General features: G+C 30.9%; 1 protein-coding gene across 1 annotated transcript in view; it reads right to left on the minus strand.

The window, feature by feature from the left end:
- The window catches only part of side-IV (sidestep IV transmembrane protein), a 747,480-nt gene extending 739,547 nt beyond the window's left edge, over positions 1 to 7,933 (minus strand). The window contains exon 1 of the mRNA XM_072534629.1: positions 7,773 to 7,933. Within this exon, the coding sequence (XP_072390730.1) occupies positions 7,773 to 7,900 (128 nt within the window). The 5' untranslated portion in view covers positions 7,901 to 7,933. The remainder of the gene's footprint in view (positions 1 to 7,772) is intronic.
- Positions 7,934 to 14,031: the final 6,098 nt, after the last annotated feature.

The raw sequence follows: 14,031 nt of genomic DNA on the forward strand, positions 1-14,031 counted from the left end.
AAATATCTGGAAGCTTACATCAACACAGAATTAGATCCAGACCAATAGACAAGGATGCGAATAGAAATAGCAAGGGCAGCGTTCTTAAAATTCAAGCAAATGTTCTGTAACAAAAATGTGAATACTGCGCTGAGACTGAGGTTTGTTCAATGTTACGTCTGGTCCCAACTATTGTACGGGGTAAAAACATGGACGTTAAAAGCTTTAAGCCTTTGAACTTTGGATATACCGGAGAATGTAGAGAATTCCATGGACTGCCAGGGTCACCAATGAAGAAGTGCTGAGAAGGATGGGTTGAGACAAAAAATTGTTGAGAACAGTAAAAGTACGCAAGACTGCATTCCTTGGACACATACTGAGGAATGATAAATATAATCTTCTGCAGATCATCATGCAGGGTAGAGTCGATGGCAAAACGGGAATAGGTAGAAAGAGGAAGTCATGGCTGCGAAATATTCGAGACTGGACAAATATGACTGTAGACGAATTATTCCACGTTGCAAAAATACAGAGAAACTTTTAGAAATGTGGTCGACAATCCCCGATAATGGGGACGGCATAGTGTAACGATAAAATTAATTTCTCAGTAACGATAAGATATCGTTACTGAGAAATTTAAAATAACTTAATTCTGCCTGTAAGGTATGCAACCATACTCCAGCGACTAACGTCACGAGGTTTTCAAGTTATCAGGAAAAATTTTAAGTTATTCAGAGGTCAACTTAAGTTACAGCAGGCGTTTTTTTTGAGTATTAGAAGTTTTTGGGAAAAGAAGATTTTGGTTTAATTAGTGAAATATTGTTGCGTTGGGTGAGTTTCATTTTAATTAAAGTAAATCATTTTTTTTTAACCAATATTAGTTTCATATTAATATCATTTATTCAATAATTTTACCCTAATTAAATCAGTCAAATCACGTTCAGAATTCTTTCTGTTAGAAATTTTTCTAAGTACACGTTCTCATCAATATCCAAGCAATTCGGTAATGTAAGGAAATTCTTCATTACTATTTGCCTATAATATATTCGTCAAGATAAGTTAAATTTTAATTCTTCATTTAAATATTCATAGTAAAATCCCAACATTTTTTTTATAAATACATAGTTTTCGATTAATTTTCCAAGGTCACAAAAAGTGTACGAAACCTTCACTAATTATCATCATTCGGACTAGTTTTTCTTGTCCTAACCGCCTTTTTGTTTATCAACTCTTGTTCAACTTTGTTTATCAGAATAAAGCTAATGAGAGCTTTCTTTGATTTTATTTTTAGTCGCTGGAGGAAAAAGGAATATAAAGTCAATCAAGATTATTTTGAATTTGGGGGTAATGGATTCCATTTAGTTTAGTCGGAGTTTTTTTTGGTTTTTCCCGATTAGTGGAGTAGCTGTTCAGTTTGGTACTAGAAGTGTGCCTATAGCTTTCACCCGGACTAGTCCCAGCGGCGTAAGGTGCCCGGAAGAAGAACCTTCTCGGTTTGAGAGTAGTCAGGTTCTTTCTTTTTTTTTATTGTTTTTCTACTATTTTAAAAATAAGCTACCTTAAATTTTGTTTAAACTTTTAGTGAGTGAACGAAACAAAACTTAATAATAATTTTAGTCAATTTTTCTTAATTCATATTTTCGTAACATTATTTATATAACATTCAATTTTTTTTCTTAATGTCATTTGTTTATTTTTGTCATTAAATATTTTAAATATATATATGTATTAGTTATAACAGGGTAGGGGTGGATTATAATACAATTTTTTGTAAGGTCATTTGTGCAGAAAGGTCCATTTTGTATTTCTACAGCCCTACTGGTAACATCACCAATTCATCTAGGATCTGTTCCTTTCTGAACAGACCAATTTAAATACATCCACAGGTTATCTGATTGGAATCAACTTGGAAATTGTCAAACTGATATATTGGGTTAAATATAGGGAGGGGTTATAGTTGTTTAAATATATAGAAATGTTGGTTGTCATTAAATTTTGCTTTAATTCATGAATAAAACTTCACAAAATAAGTTCATACTTTTCTAGTAAATTAGGGAATGTAAATATATTGTATATATATATATAAAAAAAGGGTCAATAGGATTGTATATTATAAGGGTATTTAAAATTAAATATATATATATATATATATATATATATATATATATATATATATATATATATATATAACTTTGTTAAGGGGATTTTCATGTAGGGTATTTAAGTTAAATTGTACATTACGGGGTTTACAGGTTTTCTATTTTATTATTATTAAATTGGGTTATAAGTAATAATCTGTTTTATTAAACCACCTTCTTTTTTTTTAATAAGGTTATATCTAGTTACAGAAAACATAGTTAGCAGCAGCAATAAAGTCACTAGGTGAAGTGTTTGTTAGACTAAGAGTCCAGTAAACATCTTCCCTGGCGCCCAAATCATTCTTCTTTCCTATATTCCTGTTGTCAGTACTTACTCTTAGTTCATTTTGGTTATTCTTATATTTTCTTAGTTAATATACATCTTTTCTATTCTTTACTGTTTTCTCAGGGCATGCAAATAGGCCTAACCCTACCTTGAGTATCAACTGGCCAGTCTCAAGCATACCCAGCTAGCCGAACTGCATTAAGTTTCAACTTTTATTTTAATTTAGTTTCAAACTTATCTTCACACTACTCTACAGATCTTATAACATCAGGGACCTTGTCCCAAGTGATCTGCCTACTATTTGTTACAGTAGCGCCCAAAGTGGAGCAACATAAATTTGTTACAATAGGAAGAAGAGGATTCAATTTTTGTAAGTAGAAATAAGTATTGAGTATTGAGTGATAATATAACAAAATTATTTTTATTCAATAAGTAACAAAAAATATAAACCATAACAATATGCAATGAATGTATCAATTAATGTGATATTATTAAAATATCATAAATATTTCAGTAATGAAATAAAATATTCCTAAAATTCCTACAAGATAACATGTTTTGTATAATAATAAAACAAGATTATTTTTATTCAATAAATAACTTACTCAAAACACAAAGCATAACAATACACAATTATTGGTGTAAAAATTTTTAGATTGTTATACGAACAGTATTCTAAGCCAGGAATTTTTAATAAAACATTCCTGACTGCCGATTGTGACGCGTAGTTATTATTAAGTAAAAGGCCATTTGTGTTAGTTAGAAAGATAAAATAGTAGGCTTTGAAAAAATCACAGTATTTATAGTATTAAACCGTAAACGGTATGCTTTGAAAATGACAGTTTTTATATTATTACCTTTTTAAACCGCCTGTGTAGCTTGTCTTTACTGTTAAAAATGAATTTTTCTGTAGAAGAATTAACAGATATGATTTGGGTATTAGTAGAAAGTTCTAGAAATTGCTTACTTGGATCCAGAATACATCACGAGCGATATCCTAAACGGAGGAAGCCATATGCAAGAGCTTTTGAAAAATTAATGGATTATTTTGTTCGCACTGGGTCAGTTGTATATAAAAAAAATGAGAAAATCAAAACTGTTCTAAGTGATTAAAAGGAATATGATGTACTGATAGCTTCTACTAAAGATCCCCACACCAGCACTAGTGAAATTTTACGTCAACATGACATTAGTCAAACTTCGGCGGCGAAAATCCTTCATAATCATAAACTGCACCCTAACCGCATATAGTTACATCAAGAATTGACAGTCGATGATTATCAACGCAGATTATCTTTTTGTCAATGGTCTGAGCAGCAACTGCAAAGAAACCGATTCACAATCCCTATTTTGTTTACACTCATACTAGGTGGTCTATAAAAGTTTGGGATGGTATTATTGGTGATTATGTGATTGGCCCACATTTTTTTGACGGTCATGTGAATGATGCCATATATTTGCCAATACTACTGCAAAATTTACCGCTTTTAATATTCGACAACGAATGTGGTTTTTACACGACGCGACGGTGCTCCAGTTCACCACACTGCTCCTATTCACAATCATCTAAATAATAACTTTCCTGAGAGGTGGATAGGCAGAGGAGGACCAACTGTTTGGTCACCAGAATTGTCAAAAATTGATTTTTTCATGCGGGGCTATATAAAAGACTTTTGTATACTAGAAACATCCAACAAATATGAAAAATAGAATAAGAGAAGCTTTGAATACAAATGACCTACAAATGTTAAGAAATGTGGCTCGGTGATTTGAATGTCAATTACAAACTTGTATAGACGTTAAAGGTGGACAATTTGAACATTTACTTAAGATTTATTTCCTTAATAACACATTAATTGTTACATTCATTACAAATTACTTGCAAAAATTGAATGCATTCCCGAAATTTAAAGAAAACTAAAAATATCTCGGAAAATAATGAGCTTAGGTATAGAGAATGCTGTAGAAAAATGAAAGAGTAACACAAATAAAATATTAAAAAAAAATAAAACACAGAAAAAAATCTTGAAATATATATATATATATATATATATATATATATATATATATATATATATATATATATATATGTATATATATATCTTGAAAAAATAGAGAAAATTGTAATTTTGTTTTGTAGTTCACCCTGTATACAAATTTTAGTCCATGCTTTCAATTAACCTTAATTTTAAAACTACAATACATTTTTTAACTTATTATATAAAATAAATAATTGTTTATGCATTACTTCTTTATATACATGGTGTTGATTTCATATCAATTTCGAAATAAAAATGGTTATAACTTGTTAAATACTGTGTATGATAATGCAAAACCTAATACTATAAGAACAAGAATTGTAACTAATATAAAGCCAATAATATAAGAAATAAAATTATGAGAGGAATATAAATATGATAAAATATATAGGTTGTTCCATATAAAAATGGTATGTTTGCTATACCACATATTTATTAATCACCCTGTAGAACTCTACATATTTTAAGTTTTTTGGATATCTTGTACCACAATGGTACAAAGTGATTTTTATTATTATTTAAATGTTTTGTACTTATTTTTTTTAACTAATTTTTCATGCTGGGTACGTCATAATACTCACCATCTATCAGCCCAGATTCGTAAATTGTTGAACACAGGCCTGTTTCTATTCTGCACTTCTGCCATGCAATTGGTCACAATTCTTTTAAGGTCGTTGGTCCATTGCGTTGGAGATCTTTCCCGGTTTGGTTTTTCTGTCATAGGTTCGTCATATGTCTCCGCTTAAGCAATTTTTTTGTCCATTCATCATCTTTCATTCTTGCAATATGTCAACAACAACTTTTGATAATGTCTTCTACTCCGGTTTGTCTACACCACTACCTCACATCTCTGACTTTATCTTGTTATACATGCAATACAGGATTAGAGTTGTTGTTGCATTTTCGTATATATTTTGAATAGTATTCACGGCTTCTTCTTCTAGTTCCATGACCTGTTCGTAAATGTATTGATTTTTTATCCAAGTTTTTTTTCTTTTACTAGGACCACGTTTACCTTAAATCTTTCCCTGAATGAACAAAAGTAAAAGTTCATATTTTCAGGGTGTCTTATAATAGGACCGAAGTATTCCAACTTGTGTCACTTTATTGTATTAACCAGTTGTGTTGTTTAATTTAGGCATCTAAGGACCTCTTCATTCCTAACTTTGTCGATCCAGCTTATTCTTAGTAATCATCTGTATACCCACATCTTAAAGGCTTCCAAGCGCTTAAGTACCTTCTCTTTCCACTCCATATAGTACCATTGTAAAATAGCAATTATGTAAAGTATTTGCATACCTGTGGTATGGTCTCTAAAAGAAGTCTCTCATTAACTACACGAGTAACAGTATTGAAGTGCTACGTGTGGTGCGCTTTATTCTATAAGTGTGAAACCAGGACAACAATAATAAAAAATCGAAAGAAATTAGAAGCGCTTAAGTTGTGTTACCGTCGCTTGCTCAGAATCCCGTAAAAAGCACACATATCTAATGAACGTAAGCTAAACCTCATCAAAATAGGAAAGGTTCAATACTTTGGTCATATAATGAGAGGATCTAGTTATTTCTTATTTTCATCAGTTTGTTAATACGACGATAACCAGCGCTTAAAAATAAGCACGGCACACAATAAAGAAGATCTTCTTTTTGTTGCGTCATTCCTTTCGAAGGTTGGCGATCCAAATAGCAATTGTAGCTTTGGAAACTGCTGCATAAAAGATTTCTAAGGATGAGAAGTCAAACCATCTCTCAGGTCTTTCAGCCACGAGTTCTGGCGTCTTACAACTGATCTTTTGCCCTGCAATTTACCTTCTAATATGATTTGAAGTAATTCATATCTTTTAGCTCTCAACAGATGATCCAAGTATTGTTTCTCCTTTCTTTTGATTATGCTGAGTAATTCTTTTTGTTTACTCATGCGCCGAAGTACCTCACCGTTGGTTACTTTTTTCACACATGGACTTCTCAGCATCCGTCTGTATATATACATTACAAAGACATCTATTTTTTTTTGTTTCAATGTCCATTGTCCAACTTTCACAGCCATAGCCATACAGCAAAACAAAGAAAACTTAACATCTCATCATTCGAATTCTGAGCTCTTCATCTTCGTGGGTTTTAGATAGCGACTATTTTCTCTGTTTAAATGTGACAATTAATTTGTAGAAGTCAACAGAAATAATAACCATGGATCTATTATATATTCGATAGACTTTTCAACTAGAGTTTTAAAGTACTACAAATGGTCATCGGTTTGGTGGCCTGATCGAAACCCTGGTTGTTCTTCTGAGTGATAGAAGTCGAGTTAAACTTCCAATCTTTTTGCCAGTATTTAAGTAAAGGGCGTATATAGGTAGTTTAGTAAGCTAGTGAACACCTATAAGTCCTAATCTTCTTTTTTATGAAGGAGAACTGTCACCTAATTTTTACGTTTATTTGGAATGTTGTCATTATGCAGACATAAAGTAAAATATTTTTAGATTCATGACAACAAACGCAGGCATCCTAGTTTAATGGTCTTAATGACTACACTATCGTCTCCCATAGCTCTACTATTTTTCTTATTTTTGAGAGCATGTCTAAAAACATGTATGTACGTTGGAATAGTTTACTGAAATTTACTAATAGTAGTTTCTAATTTTACTATGTACTTAATGTTTTACGTCTGCTGTAATTTACAGTAATACTTCTTTACCAAACCGTATTTTTTCTGTTTAAGATAGCGTTGTTTATACTATATTTTGCAAAAATCTCTGTAAATTATTTATCAATTTTAATTTAAAAACGAGAAAATAAAGATATTCTTGATATAAAAAAATGAAAAAAATATTTATGTAAAATATAAGGGAAAAAACTTCAAACAAAAAATCAAATTGTGACCATAAATTATCGTTAAAAAAAAGCAAGGTAAAAATACGAGTACTTTTTCATCTATTCGTCATTAGTAACCCTCACCTATGACTTAAAAGCTTCAGATATCTACGAAAAATTTTGCCGTGAAATCGATGATTTTTGCATAACCAGACTGGGCTAAAGTGTAATTAGTTGTTACCGCTCTGGTAATAACCTCTACCGCTAAGCTAATAGCTTAAAGCGGGTTTTTGTAAATATAAAAATAATTTTTTTATGTTATAGCAATAAAAAATTTAAACAAAAAATATTTAATTTAGTTTAGTACAAAGGAATATTTAATTTAGCAAATACGTGCCAAAGAAGAGATAAATCAAAGAATAAATCTTTCGACACAAATTGGTCTGTGCCGATGTAGTCATGCATTAGGATGTAAATAATTGACCTATTTTCTACAATGGAAATAGCAATAATCACTCACCTATACAGCGGCTCGCCTACGGTCTCCTTAAACCACAAAACCATGGCAACTGCGTCATCCCGATCCCTTGTCTTAATATCACAGGGCAGACTTTGCTTCTTGCCGAGCACACCGTGAACTTCCTCCATGGGGACTGCAACAATTATTCGTGTTACTATTGTTGAAATGCCTTTAGTTGGAAAACTTTCATTTCGAGCTAAGGGCGTATAATAAGGGGCCAACTTTGATGATTACGACGTTCAGTAGCGGGATGAGATTTGCCCTTAATGTTTGTCGCATTAGAAAAGCTCAAGGTGAGCCTCCTTAATATCGCTTTAGGGAAAAAGCAAAAGTAATGCCTTTTAGAAAATGTTATAATCTCTCTTGTTTAAAAGAAATCGGCTTATATATAGCGTTATAAATTTAAATAAGAATTACAGTAGAAACCATTTATCTATACCATAGATCTTATAATAACCCCTGTTGCAATTTTGTTAATATTATTATTGAGGGATTGAGGGATACATATTGAAATTTCACTTTAACTATGAACCAAAAAGGGTAACATGCTACAGTCGGGATATAGTCGTGTTGTAATTACAACCGGTGTAAAGAAAAATTGTATACCTGTTTTCCGTTTTTTACTATTCTCCGTTCATAAATTGTTGAGAGCACGAAATGTGCCTCAAACTCATAAAACGGTCGTAAACCATAGGCGTTCCTGAGGTGTTTATTCATTAAATAATAATATAATATTTTTTAATACTGTTATATATATAATATTAATAATATTTTATTACTAATATATTTAGCAAAAAAACAATTAAAACTTTCACGGCTAATGTCATGTAATTATATTATATTAATAAAAATAAGAATTTAACCATTAACAATTTTGTAAATAAGAATACCTTATCTCTTTGGATATTTCAATACTAATCTTCGCGTTTAATCACTTTACTAGAAAACCTGGAATTCATATCCGAAGGTACTATTCGTTGCAAGATAATTAGGATGGAATTCCCAGATTTTTAATAATATAATAAGTATGCTTTGGCCACGTGCCTCGTTTGTTCAGTTTATATTCGAAACTTAACTTAAAAGGGTGAAGTTATTACGAACGAAAACAATTTTTTTGTTTAGTACGTTTTTGATCGCATGTAATTTACGGCTCGTCGGTGTGTCCGCCTCTACGGCAGTAATTAGCGTCTCGAATATTTTATTTGCGAATTATATGCAGTGCGTGAGTGATTTTTTATTCCATATACCTACGAACATATACGTACCTTTCGCTCGTGCTCGTTTTGTTGGATTGTTTGTGATGGCTTCATCATCAACATCATCAAGTTTTACACCGGTACTGTTGTGTACAGTCAGTAAGTTTGTCTATTCACCAAGAGAGAAGACTATTGTGCTGAATGTTCACGATGCTCTGGTTTTTTAGAATCCCACAAACACTGTTCGCAACATAGTCGAAAGTTGTGCCAACATGACTGGCGTAGGAGAGTCAACTATATATAGGTTCCTATCAGAAAGAAAAAAACACGGTATAGCTAACCCAAACACAAACGAACACTTAAAGAGAGGGAAAAAGCCTATTGAAATTGATGAATTTGCCAAAAATAGTATTCGAAGGAAAATTCATGGATTTTTTTCAAAGAAGAAATACCAAACCTAAACAAAATTTTACAAGAAGTTAGAGACGACCCGGATTTGCCTCATATCGGACGAACTAAATTGTGGCAAGTTTTAAAAGAATTAAATTTCCGGTGGGAGAAATCAGACCGAAAATCACTTTTGATTAACCGGGAGGAGATAATATGTTGGAAAAGAAATTATCTAAGATCCATACAAAAATTCCGGGCTGAAGGAAGGCCCATCTTCTACCAGGATGAAACGTGGGTAAACTCAGGTCATACTCTAAAAAAAATTTGGTCAGATAAAAATATATTAAGCTCCAGGCAAGCCTTTATGGAAGGTTGGTCTACTGGTGTCTCCCCACCTTCTGGTAAAGGCAGTAGATTAATAATTTCTCACATTGGAAGTGAAAAAGGATTTGTTAAGCATGGTTTGTTGGAATTTCAGTCCAAAAGCACAAAAGACTATCACGAGGAGATGACAGCTGATGTTTTCGAAGAGTATTTTAAGCAGATGATTGAACACATACCACCAAATTCAATTATAGTATTAGATAATGCACCTTATCATTCACGACTAGTAGAAAGACTTCCAACGACTGCGTGGAAGAAACAGGATATTCTTGACTGGCTGCGGAATAAGTATCTGCCTTACGAAGATTGAATGGTAAAAGCAGAACTTCTAAAAATTGCCCGGCAACACAAATCTAAGTTCAAGGAATACGTAGTTGACAAAATGGCGGAAAGGCGAAACATTATAGGAAATAAATCCAATTGAACTCATTTGGGCACAAATAAAAAGTTATGTGCCTAGAAAAAATACGATATATAAAATACAAGCTGTACGTGAATTGTTATACGAGTCTTTACAACATATTACAGAACAAAACTGGAAAGATGCAGTAAGGCATGTAATAGAAGAAGAACAAAAAATGTGGGATCTTGATAACATAATTGATGAGACCGTAGAGACACAACCGCTAATTATTAACCCTCAAGATGACTCGGATTCCGAAGTTGATCCTATTTATTTTGAATTTGAATAATTTTCTAATCGTAATTATATAAGGTAAGTAATAATAGTTGTAATCGTAAGGTATTAAAGGGAAAAGGCGCAAAATGTCGCCTGTCAAAATGTTCAATGTGTTTTAAATGTATCCATTTTTTTTTCAAATCCTGAGAAAACTAAACAGCATTTTTGAAAAATTTAAAGGCAGAATGAAATATTTATTAGAATAAATAAAAAGTTTCTTTTGCATGCAATATTTTCAATTAAAAATTATACTATATTTTCTCTTTTATTTTCACCCCTGTTACATAACGTATTAAAATAAACATTGTAGAAGTTTTCAGGGACTTTCTGCCCTCAGTAATAATGTAATCTTTCATTCTGCGTTTAAATTTTTCAAAAATATTTATTAGTTTTCTACGGATTCGAAAATAATGGATACATTTAAAACACATTGGAAATTATGCCAGGCGACATTTGGTGCCTTTTTCCCTAATTAAATAAATGTATCTTTTACAAATGGCAAGAAACTTTTTATTTTTAAGTAAAATAAATACGTTTTATTAAAAAATACAATTTACATAAGTACAATATAAAAAATATATTTATTTAGTTCAAATAAATGTTTCAATCATATACTCTACGACACTGGTCGTTCATCTCTAGACTTCGGCAAATATGCATATTGCATATTTTGCATATTGTGCATATTTTATGCAAATATTTCATATTTTGGCATATTTGTATAAAAGTTTGCATAAAGTGCATAAAAGTTCAGATTTTTATACTGTATTTGAAAATTTTTAAACATACCAATTTATTTCAATTCTTGTATAAAATTTTGTAGTCATTTTAATCAAGAAATGATCTAAGTACGTAATCTCTACAGGTACAAAACATTTACAATTTCAAAGAAGATCAATTTAAGTAGCCCTCAACATTCTTAGAAAGTCTCGGTCACTGAGGCATTCAGTTATTGGATAATCGCTAAGGGTTCGCTCATTTGCATTTTATGATCTAATCCCCAAATCTATCTACAATTTATTGTATCTTAATAGCAGGTAAACGGCTAATAGTTTTGTTCCTAATTTAGGGATTTTCCAAAATCTCCCAGTTTATTGAATTAGGTACCTAAACATTTCTAATTTGATGCTCAGATTTGTAAATCATTTTTGTTTTGATATTCAAAGCGTAAACACTCGTTGTGCGTAACAAAAAGGAAGATTGTGATTTTATAATGCCTAAAACAACCAGTGCTTCAACTTGGATTAAACCTTATAAAGAGCTGTCTATGGATATGGAAAAAATCTACTGTTCAGTCTGTGGCAAAATTGTAAGTATCTAATATTTTCTATTAAATATCTAATATTTCATACATACAGGGTGTTTCCAAATGACACTTACAACGTTTGACTGTAGATACTTCTCGAAAAATTGAACAAAACGATATAGTTAATGAGGGGTCAAACTTATTTACTTTTCAAAATACAGGGTGTTAAAATTAAAAAAAATTAAATTCTTTTAGTTAATAACAACAATAACTTTAAAACCAATAAACGTATTTACTTGAAATTTAGTACTCGTAGGTTGTTTTTAAATGAAAAATAGCTTCCTTTAGTGAGAAAAAATTGTCCATGGTACAATACAATGGTGTGTATTTAGAAAAATTTTTCACCTTTACTTTTTTTTATGAAGTCAGCTATTCTAAAACACAATTATTTTTATTGTAATTGAATTAACAAAAAAAAAACTTTTGTTGAATTTTAAAATAAGTTATATGATGTACTAATGGTTAGTAACAAAAACTAATTTGTGGATTAATACTGCATTTAAAACACTTAGCGAGTGTTTTTTTTTCCAAACCAGTTATTTGATTAACCAAAAACACCTTGTATATTTTTATATTTTAAAGGTTGGGTTAAAATAAAGGTTTTTATTTTTATTTATAGATAGCATGTGAGAAGAAATTTCAGATAGACCAACATGTGAGAACTGCTTCACACATTGCAAAAAAAGGAAAAATAGGAGGAAAACATCAAACTTCAATGGCTAAATGTTTCCAATCTAATTCAAAAAAATTAGATGAGCAAGAAACTTTTAATGAAGACTTGTGTCGCGCATTAGTGTCTGCAAACATACCGCTTTCAAAATTAGCAAATGTAAATTTTAGTTCGTTTCTAAAAAAATATTGCAAACTTAATGTTCCAAGTGATCGGTCTCTAAGAAGAAATAATGTGAACGGGCTATACTCGTCGGTGTTAATTAATATTAAGGAAGAAATTGCAGATAATTATTTTTACATATCTGTAGACGAAACCACTGATTCCTCAGGAAAGTATATTGCTCATTTATTGATTGGTGTTCTTAAAGAAGATACCTTACCAAAATCTCATCTTATTTCATGCCAGCAACTTGAGAAAACAAATGCTTTAACAATTTCGCGTTTTATACAAGAAACATTAGCAACTTTTTTTCTTCCGACAACTATTCCTTCTAATAAATTACTGCTTATTTTATCGGATGCTGCTCCTTATATGGTGAAAGCAGGACAAAATTTAAAAATATTTTTCCCAGATTTAATACATGTTACTTGTGTAGCGCATGGATTAAACAGAGTTGCAGAGGAAATACGAAAAAAGTTTCCTCTTGTAAATACCATGATATCCAGTGTCAGAAAAGTATTTCTTAAATCTCCTATAAGAATTCAACTTTATAAAGAAATGCTACCTAACATTCCTCTTCCACCACAACCTATTTTAACGCGATGGGGAACATGGTTAGAAGCAGCTAATTTTTATGCAGATCATTTTGTTAAAATAAAGAACATAATTGATACGTTAACAGATGAAAGTTCCCAATCTCTTTTGGATTCTAAATAAACTTTTCAGAGTAACTTGCTTCAACAAGAACTTTCATTTATAAAATCAAATTTTAGTTTTGTTCAAAAAACAATTACTCAGTTAGAATCACCAAAACTGTCATTGTTCGAAAGTACAGCATTAATAAAAGAATTTGCGTCATGTTGTCGGAACGTTAAAAGTAATATTGGAAAAGATATTTTAAAAAAATTTGAAGCTACTATGGAAAAAAAATAAAGGTTACCATATTTCTGTAGTCAGTGTTCTAGCTGGAAATATTTCGGAAACAATTAATTTAGAACCAAATGTTTTGGTTAGTTTGAAAAAAATGCTCCCGTTACATCAGTTGATGTTGAACGAAGTTTTTCCATATATAAATATATGTACTCAGACAGAAGCCACAAGTTTTTGTTAGAAAATTTTGAACACCACTTGGTCATTTATTGTTACCATAATTCTAAATAAGTATATTCATACTTAAAAATGATGTAGTTACTTAAAATAAATATAAATCTTAATGGATAGTAGGAAATATTTAGTTATGTACACTTTTTTTTTTAAATAAAATTGTTACTATTTTACGATTTTTTTATTTATTTGTATGCATATTTTGTAAAATATTTGCATATTTTCGGGTAAACACGTGCATAATTATGCGCATATTTTCTACATTTTTATTTGCATATTTGCCGAAGTCTATCATCTCTAACCATTCAAAATACCCCCGTAATAGGTAATAGGTAATAAGGTATTGTATTCCTTCAGATATAAGGTGG

This window comes from Diabrotica undecimpunctata, chromosome 6, assembly GCF_040954645.1.
Source record: "Diabrotica undecimpunctata isolate CICGRU chromosome 6, icDiaUnde3, whole genome shotgun sequence".
NCBI lineage: Eukaryota > Metazoa > Arthropoda > Insecta > Coleoptera > Chrysomelidae > Diabrotica > Diabrotica undecimpunctata.